Below are 16896 nucleotides of genomic sequence, written 5' to 3'. Positions count from 1 at the left end.
TCTTGTAATAAAATATGGTCATTGCTTTGTAAAATAACACATGACTTCAAAAATCTAACATAAAGCTTTATCTCCCAAAAGTTCCGTATAATTACAATTATTATAAGACTAAAAAATTGTGAGTAGTGTCCTATATAAATCTGATTATGTTCTTTTTTAGGTTATCATGCAGATACAAAATTATCCATCCTATATAGTTTTCCCACAAAAAATGTGATACTATCTTATATGGCTACCAATAGCTTGGACTGTCTTTATGCCTTTAAATGATTAATTTCAGGGGCGCCTGGGTGGCTCAGTCGGTTGAGCATCTGCATTTGGCTCAGGTCCCGATCCCAGGGTCCTGGGAGTGAGCCCCACCCCCACCCCCCTGGGGCTCCCTGCTTGGCAGGGAGCTGCTTCTTCCCTCTCCTCCCCGTCATGCTCTCTCTCCCTATCTCTGTCTCTCTCTCTCAAATAAATAAATAAAATCTTAATAAAATAAAATAAAATAAATGATTAATATCAATCTGAAATGTGGAAATTTTATTGTCCTTTTGAATGGCTCCTCTGTCATGTTTCAGTCTTACTGATCTATGACTGTAAGTTATGCTCATGTTCTCCCAGCAACTGGGATTTTTTTCTTGTAATCAGTTCTCAGTCTTCTGGTTGAAACAGGGGATTATGATACTGTTATTTTAAATTACTCAGTAGTAACACTTAATGTGTTAAGAGCAGCCATCTCAAAGTTGTACATATTCAGGACTGTATGTTTTTTTGGCTCCAATCCCTAACACCTGGAAAATATTTTCCATAACCTATACAGTGTATGATAAATACACTATCCAAGAAAAGAAATAAGTGTTTCATAAAAAAACAATGAAGGTTAGCCATTAAGCAATGGATTCTTTGTTTAAAAATATTGAACATATGTGTATTTTAAAATAAACATGTTTAAGTAAAAGATGCCAGATATGTCTTACATAAGAATAACATTTAGGGGCGCCTGGGTGGCTCAGTCATTAAGAGTCTGCCTTCGGCTCAGGGCATGATCCCGGGGTCCTGGGATCCAGCCCCGCATCGGGCTCCCTGCTCAGTGCGGAGCCTGCTTCTCCCCCTCCCTCTGCTGTTCCCCTTGCTTGTGTTCCCTCTCTCACTGTCTGTCAAATAAATAAATAAAAATTTTTTTTTAAAAAAGAATAACATTTATTCACTTATCAACCCAGTGCATTTCATTCTGTTATGAAGTACGTAAGTTTTCCCTTACCTGTAGCTCTTATTTTTGAGTATTGGTTTGCTCTTTGCAGTCAAGCAAGCTCAAGTCACTGAATCATGTTGGCATCAACCATGCCTCCCTTGTGAGAACTGTCTCAGTGTGTTCACTAGCACATAGAGATTGCTTTGAGCTCTCACTTTGTTAGTATCTTCCCTATGCCATCTTCGTCAGTTGGATGTCAAATTACAGGTGAGATTAAGAGGCTACACTTTGCGTCTAAAGTGTAGGGTGCGCTTGAAGGCTACCCAAGTAGTTGCCCTGACATGGAATGGGATTTCCAATAGAACTTATGAAGGGAAAATTTGTTTTTTGATTTTTTAAAGATTTTTATTTATTTGACAGAGAGAGACACGGCGAGAGAGGGAACACAAGCAGGGGGAGTGGGAGAGGGAGAAGCAGGCTTCCCGCCGAGCAGGGAGTCCAATGCAGGGCTTGATCCCAGGACCCTGGGACCATGACCTGAGCCGAAGGCAGACGCTTAATGACTGAGCCACCCAGGTGCCCCAGGAAAATTTGTTTTTTAAGCCAACAGTTTTCCTATTAAATGTTAGCTTTCAAAATATTGTTGGGGGGAAAGAGAACCATCCTAATTTACCTTGTTGGTGTTGTCTTTTCCAGAGGGATCACACCAGTGATAGGAAGGACTCATAGCTTCTGCCCTTTACCTTCTCCTGACATGAAATAATAGGGAAATATGCTTAAGATAATTTTCCTTAGAAGTCATTCCTGGATGCCTGGATGGCTCAGTTGGTTGAGCATCTGACTCTTGATAATCAGGTCATGATCTCAGGGTTGTAAGATCGAGCCCCACATCAGGCTCCACACTCAGCATGGAGTCTGCTTGAGATTCTCTCTCTCTCTCTCCCTCTGCCCCTCCACCCACTCCTGCTCACTCTCTCTTTCTAAAATAAATAAATAAAATCCTCAAAAAAAATCATTCCTATGATTATGGTTACTTTTTTAGGCATAATAACGGTACTATGGTTATAATTTTTAAAGTGTTCTTATTTCAGAGGCATCTAGTGAAGTATTTATGAATTAAAGATTTGATACCCAGATTTAATCAAAATAATTGAGGGGTGGGGAGTTATTATACTCTAAAAAAAGGGTTTTGTTTTGTTTTTTTAATCATCACTATGAGGGGTGCCTGGATGGCTCAGCTGTTAAGCATCTGCCTTCGGCTCAGGTCATGATTGGGATCGAGCCCCACACTAGGCTCCCTGCTTGGCGGGAAGCCCGCTTCTCCCTCTCCCACTCTCCCTGCTTGTGTTCCCTCTCTCATTGTGTCTCTCTCTGTCAAATAAATAAAAATAAAATCTTTTTAAAAAAATCATCACTATGAAATTGAGATCAGCATAGAAAAAAGATAAAAACTTTGAATCTAATTTATAACAACACCCTTACACATTAGGGAAGAATCCTAACCATTAGCCTCCTTTTGTTATCCTGAGACCAGTGTCTTCAAAAAGGAAAAATTGAGAAAAGCAGAGTAATTCAATTCAAAAAATACTGAGCACTTGTGGGCTAGTGTTAGATCTTTCCAAGAACACACAGAGAGAACTGACTATTTAAAGGAGAAAGCAAAGTACTTATTAAAGTTACTGTTATGAAAGTAGAATAACATATACATAGAGAAAACAGTTTGTTGCTTACCAAAGGCAGGAGTGGGATGGGTGAAATGGATGAATGGGATCAAAAGGTGCAAACTTCCAGTTATAAAATTAATAAGTCCTGGGGATGTCATGTACAGCATGGTGATTATAGTTAATATTGTATGGCATATTTGAAAGTTGCTAAGAGAGTAGATCTTACAAGTTCACATCACCAGAAAAAAAATTATAATATATGGGCTGAGGGACTTACTCTGGTGATCATTTTGCAATATGTATGTAGGCATACCTCATTTTATTGTGTTTTTCTTTATTGCACTTTGCAGATATTTCATTTTTTACAAACTGAAGATTTGTGGCAATCCTGTGTCAAGCAAGTCTGTTGGCACCATTTTTCCAACAGCATTGCTCACTTCATGTCTCTGTGTCAAATTTTGGTAATTCTCACAATATTTCAAACTTTTTCATTATTATTTATTATGGTGATCTATGATCATTGATCTTTGATATTACTATTGTAAACACATTAGTAGATTTAGCATTGTGCCACAATGCCACATCCATGTAAGAATGTGAACTAAATAGTATTGACAATGCACTTGGTCACCCAAGAGCTCTGATGGAGATGTACAATGAGGTGAATGTGGTTTTCATGCCTGCTAACACAACACCCATTCTGTACCCCACGGGTCAAGGAGTAACTTCAATTTTCAAGTCCTGTGATTTAAGAAAATACATTTCATAAGGCTATGGTAGCAATAGATAGTGATTCCTCTGATGGATCTGGGCAAAGTTAGTTGAAAACCTTCTGGAAGGAATTCACCATTTCAGGTGATAAGACATTCATGATTCATAGGAAGAGGTCAAAATATCAGTATTAGCAGGAGTTTGGAAGAAGTTGATTCCAAAGTTATGGATGACTTTGAAGGGTTCAAGACTTCAGTGGAGGAAGTCCCTACAGATGTGGTGGAAATAACAAGAGACCTAGAATTAGGAGTGGAGCCTGAAGATGTGACAGCATTGCTGCAAGCTCATGATAAAACTTTAACAGATGAGGAGTTGCTTCTTATGGATGAGCACAGAAAGTGGTTTCTTGAGATGGAATCTACTCCTGGTGAAGATGCTGTGAAGATTGTTGAAATGATAATGAAGGATTTAGAATATTACATGAACTTAGTTGGGAAAGAAGTGGCAGGGTTTGAGAGGACTGACTCTAATTTGAAAGAAGTTCTGTGGGTAAAATGCTATCAAACAGTATCACATGCCACAGAGAAATCATTCATGAAAAGAAGAATCCATTGATGTGGCAAACTTCATTGTTGTCTTATTTTAAGAAATTTCCACAGCCACCCCTGCCTTCAACAGCCACCGCCCTGATCAGTCTGCACCATCAACTTCAAGACAAGACCCTCCACCAGCAAAAAGATTATGGTTTGCTGAAAGTTCAGATGATGGTTAGTATTTTTAAGCAATAAAGTATCTTTTAATTAAGGTATGTACATTGTTTTTTTAGACATAATGCTATTGCACACTTAATAACATAACTTTTGAATGTATTGGGAAACCAGCAATTCATTTGACTCATTTTATTGACGACCTGCTGTATTATAGTGGTCTGGAACCAAACCCTCAAATCTCCAAGGTATCCCTTATGCATAAATAGAATCATTATGTTGTACACCTGTTAACTAATGCAATGCTACATGTCAATTACATCTCAATTTCAAAAAAAAAATCAAGTTGTACACCTTGAATATATACAATTTTTATTTGCAAAAACTAAAACAACAGAGTAGAATAAGACAATTTTAAAAAATCAAAATGCTCTGGGGGTTGAAGGGAGGGAGAAGTCCCACCGATCTGAGAGCACTAGGAAAAGTGACATGGAGAGAGCATGGCAGATGGCGTTGCAAGAGCGGAAGGACTGGGTGCAGGCACTTCTGGCAGCGGACAGCTTGGGCAGCACCACAGAGGAGGAAACACAGGGATTTTTCAGAGAACACTAAGGGGATGAAAAGAAACCTGGAAATATACAGATAGAGGCTTGCAGTGCCAGGCTGGCAAAGTTTACACTTATTACATAGGCATTAACAATTTTTTCATAAGGGCATAGTATTATTAAAAATGCAGTTGAGCCTTGAACAACACAGGGGTCAGAAGCACCCACCCCTGTGCAGCTGAAAATTCGCATATAACTTTGACTCCCCCAAAATTTATCTACTAATAGCCTACTGTTGGCTGAAAGCCTTACCGATATATAAACAATTAACATCTATTTTGTATATTATATAACTATATACTGTATTCTTACAATAAAGTAAGCTAGAGAAAGGAAAGGGTTAAGGAAATCGTAAGGAAAAGAAAATACATTTACAGTACTGTACTGTAAAAAATCTACATATAGGCAGAGCGACTGATGGTCCTGCAGATCTGTCTCTTGCTTCAACAGTGTTTGGATGGAACAGACCCAGGGATGCTCCTTCTTCCAGCCTCCAAACACCCTCCAATCTCTTTTCCAGTTGCAACCTCAGAACCATCTCAGCCATCCTCTGGCTTCAGGACTAGCCGTCACCAGTTTTTGAGCTTAAGTCCTTATTGCCAATCAACCATGAGCTCCTGGATTCATCAGAATGATCCCATCAAGGTGGAGGCCGCCCTCACCTGCCTGGTCAACATGCATCCACAAGACTCCAATGCCTACCTCTCCCTGGGCTTCTGTTCCAACCTCAGCCATGTGGCTCTGGAGTGCCAAGTCTCTTGAAGATACAAGATCGGCCCGGCAGCCGTTCACTCTTTGGGACATGCGGAAGCCCTCTCAAGATGAGTGGGGTAAACCCATGGTCCTGGAGAAGAATCTGAACCAGGGTCTTCTGGATCTGCCTACTCTGGGTTCTGCCCACACAAACCCCCATCTCTGTGGCTTCCTGGAAAACCACTTCCTAGATGAGGAAGTGAAACTCATCAAGAAGTTGGGCGACTACCTGACTAACCTCTGCAGGCTGGCTGGCCCCCAAGGCTGAGCTGGGTGAGTATCTCTTCCAAAGGCTCACTTTCAAGCAAGATAACTAGGAGCCTCTGGAGCCCAATGGCCCATCTGCGTCCCCTGGGTGTCCGGGCTTCTGCCTGAGCCTCTCCCTGCAGCCACTAGGCAGCTTTTTAACCACCCTGGAGCCCTCCCCCCAAGCCCTGCACCAGGTGAAAACAATAAAGCTTTTTGCACAAAAAAGCAAAAAATAAAAGCAAAAAAACCTCAAAAACCCCTTATGTAAGTTGGACCCATGCAGTTCAAACTTGTTGTTCAAGAATCAACTATATTATCAGAATATACATATTTTATTTTTATACTAACATGGTAAATGTACAACTTAATGAACTTTCACAAACTGAAAGCACCCGTAGAACCAGCACCCAAATGAAGAAATAGAACATTACCACTACCCCAGAAAACAGGCACTGCCCACCAAAGGGTAACGCTTTTCTGACCTCTTACCCCATAGGTTTGGTTTGCCCAGTTTTGAACTTGATATAAATGGAATCATGCAGTATGCACTCTTTTGTACGTAGCTTCTTTTGCTCAGCATTCCTTGTGAGATTCTTCTCTATTTTGCATGAGTCGTAAAACATTCCTATTGCTGTATATAGATTACACTGGGTGACCACCACAATTCGCTTACCCATCCCATTCATTTATTTCAAACACTGCTGCTATATATATTCTAGCACATGCCTTTTAGTAGACCCAGGTAGGTATTTTTGTTGGGTGTATATGTGGGAATGAACACATATGTTCAGCTCTAGGAGATATTGAGAGGCTGCTAAAGCAGTTCATTCATGATAGAGGTTAAGTCAAAGTGATTAAACATGGGGAGATCAGTCATCTGGCTTTTCTGATAATTCAGGTTCAAAATAACAAATACATAAATCGTGGTCCTAGCCAGAAACAGTATGGGAGAAATGGCGAATTTTCTAGGATTTCTTTATTGGAGAAGAGAGAACAGTCCGAGATATCTTTGAGGCCCAAGAGGGAGAGTGATCTGTGGAGGGCAGAGGAGGTGGATTTTGAATGAGTTAAGGCAGAGGAGAGTGCACCGATGCAAACGCAAATTTGGAGTTTCTACCGGGGCTTTATGATGTAGATTTGGAATATTTTGTCAAGAACAATGATTACAGAAGCAGCTGGTGTGGATAAAATGGTTGAGGAAGGTAATGAAGAGAACTGCCAAGAGGGTGGTGGCCAAAGACTGATAGGTACAGGCCTTTGGATCTGGCCTCAGGAGTCTTTGGTGACCTTCCAGGGAGCAGAGTGCTTGGCTGGCAAGAAGCAAGGACAGCAGCGAGAGGACAGGGGGAGCTGCAGGTGAGGGTCACTGGGAGGGCAGGACTTCGGGAGGAGGGAGATTTTTGTTTTGTTTTGTTTTTTGTTTTGTAGGAGAAGGGACATTTTCCCAAAAGACATAATGATTCAGTATGATTTGTGATTCTTGGGACACCATGTTTCTTTCAAGTAACATCATTCAGAGCTTTGTAAAGCACATTTGAAAGGGTGGTCCCATTGACATCTGTTACAAGGTTTATAATACTTAGAAAACTACAGTTACAGTTTAATGCAAACCTAACAAATTGGGTTAAGTATTCACATTTCATTCTTATTTTTAGCATATCTGGTTCTTAATCCATAAAGTCTTTATAGATTACTAAAAAACATACGGGCACCAAAAAATACTGGCCTCCAGTACAGGTCATCTGTTTAATAACCCACCCCATAGCTTTGCTAAGAAAGAGAAATGAAAATGAGGAGACATGTGGATGCTTCCTACCCAGTGAGTGAAAATGCTGCATCAGGAAAAACAGCAGGCTTGGAGTAGGAATTTGTATTTTCCCAAAGAAGCGGGATAGCTTCCTTTCCACTCTCTCTGTACCAGCGATCCAGGTAAGGACAGAAACCCAGATGAATGACTTTTCTTCATCCTGAAATGACTTGACACAGTTAGCCAGAAGGAAGGGAACAAACAAACAAACAAACAAAGGCTTCCAAGCCTCCAAAATAGATGCCCCTCGCTGTATGCTCTAAGGCTCCACTGTTTACAGGACATACTGTGGTCCTCTGGCATATCTACTCTCAAATAAGATCCTGTTACAACAAGCAGGAGGAACTGGTTTGGGAGGCCACAAAAAAATGAAAAGCTGCCAGTTAAATAGTGCTTTATCTTCTGTCTTACAGACCTTATAAATCACACAGTTGCTTATCTGTTTCTCTGAGTCACTAAAAAAGCTCAGAAACGAAACGTGCAAAACCTTCTTGTGTGCATTTTTGAGAGCACTAACTTCATGCCTGGCCCAATCTTATTTCTCTTACCCTGGCTTCTTCCTCTGATTGCTTACTTTATTTTTAACTTATGTTTGAAGCTACTGTATTACCTTTATGAAATGAGTTGGAGAGTGTTTAAAGAAAAATGTCAATACATAATAAATAACAAATAAAAGTAAGACTAAAACACATAGGACACATGACAGCTAGGAGAAATGACTGGGAAAAATTAAAGTAGAAAACTTTAAAAAAAAGCAGATGCATGAACTCAAAAAGCTTACTTAATATTCTGGGGGCTATTTACATTTAAGGACAGCTTGTCACACATCTCAGGATCCTCTGAGGGAAATTTTGTGTCACATCTCAAAATACTCATTTCGTAGTAGTGACTGAGTCGTCAAGAAGGGGGATAAATACAGTGAATTCTGCTTATGAAGGCAGAAAAGTATAGATTCCATTTCTAAATAAATATTTTTTGTAAAAGAATAAGCTTTTCTAAATTACCATCATTAGATGATGTCAGAGAAGTTTTTTATAACAGAGTTTTTGAGTTTGTTGATCTCCAGAGAGTTTATGGATAAGTATCAGTATAGAGAACTGCTTTATGAGGGAAAAGTCTGACCAGTGACTGTACCAGCCTAAAAATGTTATTCCTCAGAAGATGCCTGAACAAAGCAAAGAGAAAACAAACCATCTGTGTAATTACCATCTGCCTTAAGAAAGCATGTCAACATGCGTGCTTGGGTGGCTCAGTCAGTTAAGCATCTAACTCTTGATTTCAGCTCAGGTCATGATTTGGGTTTTGTGAGATCAAGCCCCGTGTCAGGCTCTGTGCCGGATGTGGAATCTGCTTAAGACTCTCTCTCCCTCTGCCCCTCCTGCCCTCCCTCTCTAAAAAACAACAACAACAAATAAAACATGTCAGCATTAACCACATATTAAAGTTCATTTGAAGGGAAAAGAAATTTTGGTTTTTGCCCCAGAGATAACTGTAGAGTTGATAGCAGGTTATATAATGAAACAAAGTTTTTTTTTTTTCAGCTTCATTGAGGTATAATTGACATTAAATTATAAGACATTTATTGTATTTTAATGATTATTTTATGTATTTTTAATTGAAGTATAATTAACATACAGTGTTATGTTAGTTTCAGATGTACAACATCATGATTCAACAATTCTATACATTACTCACTGCTCACCATGATAAGTGTAGTCACCGTCTGTTACCAAGCAACCTTATTACAAGATTATTGACTGTATTCCCTATGCTGTACTTTTCATGTCTGTGACTTACTTATTTTGTAACTGGAAGTTTGTGCCGCTTAATTCCTTTTATCTACTTCACCCACCCTTCCATCCCCCTCCCCCCAGGCAACCACCAGTTTGCTTGCTTACTTGATATATTTATTTTTGCTCTCTATATTTAACAGTCTGTTTTTTGTCTGTTTGTTCATTTATTTTGTTTTTTAGATTCCACATGTGTGAAATCATATGGCATTTGTCTTTCTCTGTGTGACTTATCTCACTTAGCCTTATACCCTCTAGTTTCATCTATGTTGTTGCAAATGGCAAAGCCTCGTTATTTTTTTATGTTTTTTTAGTTTTTATTTTCATTCCAGTTAACCTACAGTGTTATATTAGTTTCAGGTGTCCAATATAGTGATTAACGCTTTCATACATCACCCCGTCCTCATCACCACTAGTGCCTCCTTGACCCCCATCCCCTATTTCCCTCACCCCCCACTCCTGGCAGCCACTATTCTACTTCCTGCTTCTATGAGTTTGACGACTTTTTTTTTAAGATTCCTCATATGAGTGAAACCATGCAGTATTTGTCTTTCTCTCTTAACTGATTTCACTTAGCATAATGTCTTCAAGGTCCATCTACATTGTCACAAATGGCAGGATTTCCTTCTTTCTCGTGGCTGAATAATATTCCATTGTGTGGACATATACATATACATACTACATCTTCTTTATCTGTTCATCCGTTGACAGACACTTGGTTGCTTCCATTTCCTGGCTATTGTGAATAATGCTCAATGAACATGGGAGTGCATTTATCTCTTCTATATCTCATTTGCATTTCCTTTAGATAAACCCAGAAGTGAAATTACTGCATTTTTAATTTTGTTGAGGGGCCTCCATATTGTTTCCTACAGTGGCTGTACCAATTTACACTCCCACCAACAAACATAAGGGTTCACTTTTCTCCACATCCTTGCCAACATTTGTTATCTTTTTTCCTTTTGAGAGCAGCTATTCTAACAGGTGTGAGGTGGGTGCCTGGCTGGCTCAGTCATTGGAGCCTGTGACTCCTGATCTTGGGGTTATGAATTCAAGTTCACATAGGGCCTAGAGATCACTTGAAAAAAAATATAACAGGTGTTTGGGTGATATTCCATTATAATAGTCACCATCTTCTACATTAGATCCTTACTCTGATTTGCATTTCCCTGATGATTAGCTGTGTTGAGCACATGTCCATGTACCTGTTGGCCATTTGTATGTCTTCTTTGGAAAAATGTCTGTTCAGTTCCTCAATCTGTTTTTGATTGTTTGGATTTTTTGCTGTTGAGTTATGTGAGTTTTTAAAAAATATATTTTGGGGGCGCCTGGGTGGCTCAGTCGTTAAGTGTCTGCCTTCGGCTCAGGTCATGATCCCAGGGTCTTGGGTTCGAGCCCCACATCGGGCTCCCTGCTCCGCGGGAAGCCTGCTTCTCCCTCTCCCACTCCCCCTGCTTGTGTTCCCTCTCTCACTGTGTCTCTCTCTGTTAAATAAATAAAAATCTTTAAAAAAAATAATAAAATAAAATAAAAAATATATTTTGGATATTAACCCCTTATCAGATATATGATTTGCAAATATTTCTCCTGTACTGTAGGTTGTCTTTTCAATTTGTTGAGGCTTCTTTTGCTGTGCAGAAGCTTTTTAGTTTGATGTAGTCCCACTTGTTTATTCACAATTTTTTCACCTTCTAGCAAATAACATATTGCAGGGATTTTCCCCCACCCCTAGAAAACAAGACACATTGTATCCTCTCCTCACTGGGTTTGGCTCTGTTTTGAATCAGGAGGACATGAGCTGCGAGGAGAAGCTGTATTTCGGCTTGAATGAATACAGTAAGTCTCTACAGTGGGGCATCACAAGCCCCCTTCTGAGATGTGATGAGACTTTTGAAAAAATGGTGAACACGCTCTTGGAAAGGTAAGTAAGGACCTTCAGCTTTTACTTTAGCTGTACTTGTGTGTCTAAAATAGCCAAAAGTCTCTTGTGTCACTGTCACAGGGAGTTCTGTGGAGCTCCGGCTGTGCAGATGACATGCAAAGGCAGAATAAGAATAGCCTCTCCTAAGATGACCTTTTACTCGTATAGGTTTTCTGTGATCATCCAAGACTAACAAAGGAAACTAGGGACCCAGAGTGGGACTTAGAACCACTTGCCATGCTCTGAATCATCTCCCAAGCACGCTTTACTGCTACCACCAGGGGATTAGATGGACGGAGGAATTTGCTGATTAAAGACCATTTCTCTGAGGGGTGGCCTCCCCACCGTATGTCCTACACTTCTTCTTTTTCTCTTTTCCCCTCTATCCACCATAGGCAAGTACCCTTAGATGACTCAGTAGAAACTGAACTTTACTATGAGAGATTTGGAGTGTAGACTGGAGAAAATTAGGAGCAATTAGATCACAGAAGTGAGTTCAGTTCCTAATGTGCCTCCTCCAATCCCTGACCTTGGGAGATAAAGATCATAACTTTTCTGTCTCCTATGCTTTCTTTTTATTCTCCAAGTTCTGGTCAAACTCCAGGAAAGTAAAGGGTTTTCCTGTTTTTTTCTCTCTGATCTTGAAGCATAGACTCAAAGCATCACAGAGGCACTGGAATTTACCTAACCTGGTAGAGGGCCCTCCCTGCCCTCGGCTGCAATAGTCTGTCTGACCTTCCAGTGATGGGGGCAAGTGTACTCTTTTTGAAGAGGCACATTCTAATTTTTAGTAGCTCTTGTTCTTCAAATTGGCTCCAGTTGACCACAAGCCACCTGTTTAACAACCTGTTCTATAACTTTGCTAGGAAAAAAGAAAGAGAAATAAAAATGAGGATGGGTGGCTGTACCCTACCAGTGAGTTATTATGCTGCATCAACAAAAGGAGAAGCCTCAGAGTAGGATTTTATATTTTTGCAGCTGTTGGATTTAAGAAGACTTAACGGACACTGTGACATTAATCCTGCCACAGCACATGTGATCCTAACGTTTCCAAAATCATCCCATGAGTCTCCCTTTTAAGGGTTTCCCACCCACCTGCTGCATCCACCAGCTTGGAACGTTCCCTCCCTCCGATACCATCATTCCCAGAGTCAATCCTGTTAACTTCTCTTACAACTTTGGTAATACTTAAAATACGACAAACAATTACAGTTCAGTGCAAACAGAACAGGTTGTGAAGACTGTTGCCTTCTAAATTCATACTTCTTTCAGAGTGTGAGATCTAAATGCCTGTAGATCAAAGTTACCATGTGTTCTAACTTTGGCTTACCTACCTGACCCATCAAAAAACATTAAGCTTTAAACAAGGATCTTGTGTGCTCACTTCTTCCAACCCAGTCACTCAAGCTAGTAATAGCTGTGATTTACTGAGCGTTTGAAGAACCGGCCCAGGATTGAGTGAACTGAAGGATTTCTTCACTTTTCCCCAACCTACTAAATCCTTGCAATGCAAGGAGACATTATCAGAGACCTGAATGACTCCAGACCCAGCTCTGTCCCTGACCAACCGGTTGCATGATCCTGGGCAGGTAGCCAGGTTTCTCTCAGCCGCTTAACTCACTCTCCTTCTGGTAGGAGCGGGAGTGGTCAAATCCAGGGCATCCACGGTCCTTTCCAACTCTGAAGTACTTCAAAAGCATACTATTCATTTGATGACCCTAACTGGTATTTGACCCTGTGCAAGGCTGGCAGACCACTTGTTTTACTTTAAATAGAATTATAAAGTAGAACAAAGGCAAACCACCCCATGGCCTACCCAGCTGCTAGGCTGCTGCCTGTGCTACCAGCTGACAACCAGAAAGAAAGTTCACAGGCTCATCCTCATTTTGCCAGCACCTCTTTTCTTGACCAGCACCTCCTTGTGCCTGCAAAGGGGTCCTCTTTGCCCATTTGTACTCACTTTGCCAGCAGGCCCGGCTTTCTGAGGAGTAACTCACAAATAATTCATAAATAAATTTCCTGCCTGCTCTGTAGCTGTAAAAAGTGCCAATTTGAACAAAGTGATCCTCTTACTTGGCAGTCCAGGCGGGGTGGGGGTGGAGTACCAGTGGGTGTTGGGATGAGGCAAGGACACCCCTATTTGCCAGGCTCTGTTGACTAAGCAGGGCTCGGGTGATAGGAGGCTACGCCACTAGGGGGTGCTATTTCTCCAGTCAGCTCCAAGTTTTCTCCTGCACCAAGGCACATTTTATGGGAAGATACACTTGCTGTCTGTGGGGCTACCGTCAAATTAGTAATTATTAGTAATAATAATTATTCTTTTTCTGTCTGCTACTTTGCAAACATGATACTAATGTCTCAATTTTCTTTACTGTAGTTTTAAGTATCAGAGAAATAAGCTGACAAAACCACCATTCTAACTAAGTGCCACCAATAAGAGGTTAGGATCCAGGGATGCTCCATTATGACTCTGTCAACAAATAACCTGACTAGATCAGTGCTTCTCAAAAGTTAATGTGCATACAAATCACCTGGGGGTCTTGTCAGGCTATGAGTTCTGATTCAGGTATCTGGGGTGGGGGAATTTGGCATTTCTAACAGGCTCCCAAGTGGTGCTGCTACTGGTCCACAGACCACACTCAGAGAAGCTAGGGTCGCTAGACCATCCCCAAACCTCTTTAACTTGCTGTACGTATCCCAACAGTTTCTGACTCACAGGAGTTGAAGGCTCTACTTTTCCTTCTAACGATGTGGGCCCCAAGTTCATACTAGGGCTCCAGCCCAACCCTGATCGGTAACCCCTTCCCACCATGCTGGGTCTGCATTCCTCCCACAGAGACCTTACTGTGCCAGCTGGTCCTGCTGCCCAAGTTCTAGCTCCCTGTGTTCTGTTGAAGGTACCCCAGGCTGCACAGCATGGTCGTCCGCTGCTACCTTCTCATCCAGCAGTACTCAGAGGCTCTGATGGCTCTCACCACCATGGCGTCCCTCCGAGACCACAGCACACCGGAAACACTCAGCATTATGGATGACCTCATCAGCTCCCCAGGAAAGACGAGAAGTGGGAGGGGACACATGCTCATTATCAGGGTGCCCTCCGTGCAGTTGGCAATGTTAGCCAAGGAGAGGCTGCAGGAGGTGCGCGACAAGCTGGGGCTGCAGTACCGCTTTGAGATCATCCTCGGGAACCCCGCCTCTGAACTCAGTGTCGCAACGCACTTTGTGGCACGATTAAAGGTTAGCAATGGTCGGACAGCTCTCCTTTGAAATATCATTCGTTTCTGTTTTCTAGGAACCCCACCTAGGTGGCTCGGAGGCCTGAGTTTAGTAGAGTTTTGCACACGTGTTGATTTGATCTTCGTGACAGTGTTAAGGCTAAACCAAGGGACGTGTACACTTCCCTAATTGGAGCCGATTTATTAAGATTCTGTCAAGCCCCCTTTTTAGCATGTGCCTGCAGTTGGGTCTTCCATGCCCTCCAACTGCAGGTGTAAAAATGAGATGACCCAATTTGACCCCATGTTTATTGACCTTGTTCAAGATGCATCTAGCCCACGGCCATCTGTTTTCTCAGAAAGAAAGGTGAGTTGTTCTCTCAGACCTCTGTGGGTTCGCCTTTAAGTGACATCAATTCACTAATTCTTTTCTGTCTACCTAGCCTGTCAGCTCAGGTCTAGAGTAAGTAGGTAAAGTATTGTTTTATCTTTAGAACTCATATAGAGCTATTCCCCACCCTCTTGCATGTGGATTCTTCAACCCTTTGTTGTTTCATTGAAATCGCTTTGACGCCCAGCCCTGAGGCTTGCTGGTCTGACTTCTTCAAGCCTACTGCAGAGGGATTAGTGCATGAGCACGGGTCAACCCCCTCGCATGGCTGGTGGGACTGCTTCTCCTAAATCCCTCCTGGTAGACATGGAGGGGACAGGCAGAATTCCTAAATCAACTCACCTAACTCCCTACTTTATGCCCTTCTCAGGTTTTTCTGGGGATTTTTATAATCTAATGTGTCCTAGCCATTAGGAAGCATATAATAAAATAACTGCCTATATATAGGTATGATACCAAGCTAAGTAGCGTATGTCTGAGCTAGACCAGCATGGTACCTGTACCCTGCACACTAAATACTGAGCTAAATTGGGTTAAGAAAAGTCTAGTTTGGGACGCCTGGGTGGCTCAGTTAAGTGTCTGCCTTCAGCTCAGGTCATGATCCTGGGGCCCTGGGATCGAGTCCCACATTGGGCTCCTTGCTCAGCAGGGAGCCTGCTTCTCCCTCTCCCTCTGCCTGCCACTCCCCCTGCTTGTGCTCGCTCTCTCTGTCTCTGACAAATAAATAAATAAAACCTTTTTTAAAAAAAGAAAAGAAAAATCTATTTTGGCACAAATTTTATAAAAAGAAAGCACATAGTCTTGGGCAATTCTCATTTTTACCCTGGGTTGCAGTTTCCCACCTGCAAAATGAGAGAGGTGGACTGAATGATCTCAGCTCTAATTTGAGGATGTTATTCACTGTTCATAAAGCATTTTGCAAACATAAACCTTTTTATTGTATTCTATTAGCTTAACCTAAATAGGATAATCCCAAAATGCAAACAAAATACATTAGCTTGATAAGCAACTGGAATAAATCTGTCTAAAAATAGAAACCCTATATTTAGTGGAAGTTGAAACATTTATATTTCATATGTAGATATAATGTTCACAATTTTAAATTATACACCACATAACTGTGAGATTTCTAGGATGAATAACAAATGAGAGTCCTGAAACTCTTCTTACAGTATAATTCATTGAGACGTATGTCTTGAGACAATTTGAATGATACTAATGATTGAAGAATCTGGAAAGGCAAATAATCTGCAAGGAGATGGTTGAAGAGGATGTGAGGCTGCAGAATCTTCTCGGGGTCCATGACACTGATCAAGTGTAGCTACCTATAGTTGAGGTCATTCGTTGAGAGTCTTCAAAAGTGCCAATCACTAAGTCAGTATAAATCAGCCAGTCCTAAATAATTCACCCCTCTGGGCCATAGGTTGAAAACCACAATCAAGACTTGAGGTTCTTTTTTTTTTTTAACCTTTTCTTAAGTAATCTCTACACCCCGAGTGGGGCTTGAATCCACAACCCCAAGATCAAGAGTCCTAACTGGCTGCTAGCACATCAGAATCACCTTCAGAGCCTCTAGACAGCAGTGGTTCTGTGAGCCCTGAGAACATGCCATACATGAAGGGGGGCCCAAGTAATTCTCAGAACAGTTATATCTCAATTTGTATGAGTAGCTGCCAGGCACTGACCACACAAAAGAGATTTCCATATTGTCAAAACCACTGGATCACATCAGTCCATCCTGTTTATACTCTCTCTTTGTGTGGAAGTAAAAATATGAAATCCCACTGAAATGGTCACATCCTAAGCAAGACTGCCACTTGCCAGGTGGTTTCTGCTTCACATGTTTTTTCTTCCTTCCTTCCTTCCTTCCTTCCTTCCTTCCTTCCTTCCTTCCTTCCTTCCTTCC

The 16896-nt window shown here is 41.3% G+C and overlaps 1 protein-coding gene across 9 annotated transcripts in view; it reads left to right on the top strand.

The window, feature by feature from the left end:
* GREB1L (GREB1 like retinoic acid receptor coactivator) overlaps positions 1–16896 on the top strand; it is a 272431-nt gene that overhangs the window by 227206 nt on the left and 28329 nt on the right. For all 9 annotated transcript variants that reach the window (XM_073898430.1, XM_073898429.1, XM_073898428.1 and 6 more), the window contains 2 exons: positions 11251–11384; positions 14282–14621. In XM_073898430.1, the coding sequence (XP_073754531.1) occupies positions 11251–11384; positions 14282–14621 (474 nt within the window). The remainder of the gene's footprint in view (positions 1–11250; positions 11385–14281; positions 14622–16896) is intronic.

The sequence above is a fragment of the Callorhinus ursinus genome, unplaced genomic scaffold, assembly GCF_003265705.2.
Source record: "Callorhinus ursinus isolate GAN/ISIS: 27379988/994484 unplaced genomic scaffold, GSC_fseal_2.0 scaffold11, whole genome shotgun sequence".
NCBI lineage: Eukaryota > Metazoa > Chordata > Mammalia > Carnivora > Otariidae > Callorhinus > Callorhinus ursinus.
Note: the sequence above shows the minus strand (reverse complement) of the source record. Positions and strands in the feature narration are given on the sequence as shown.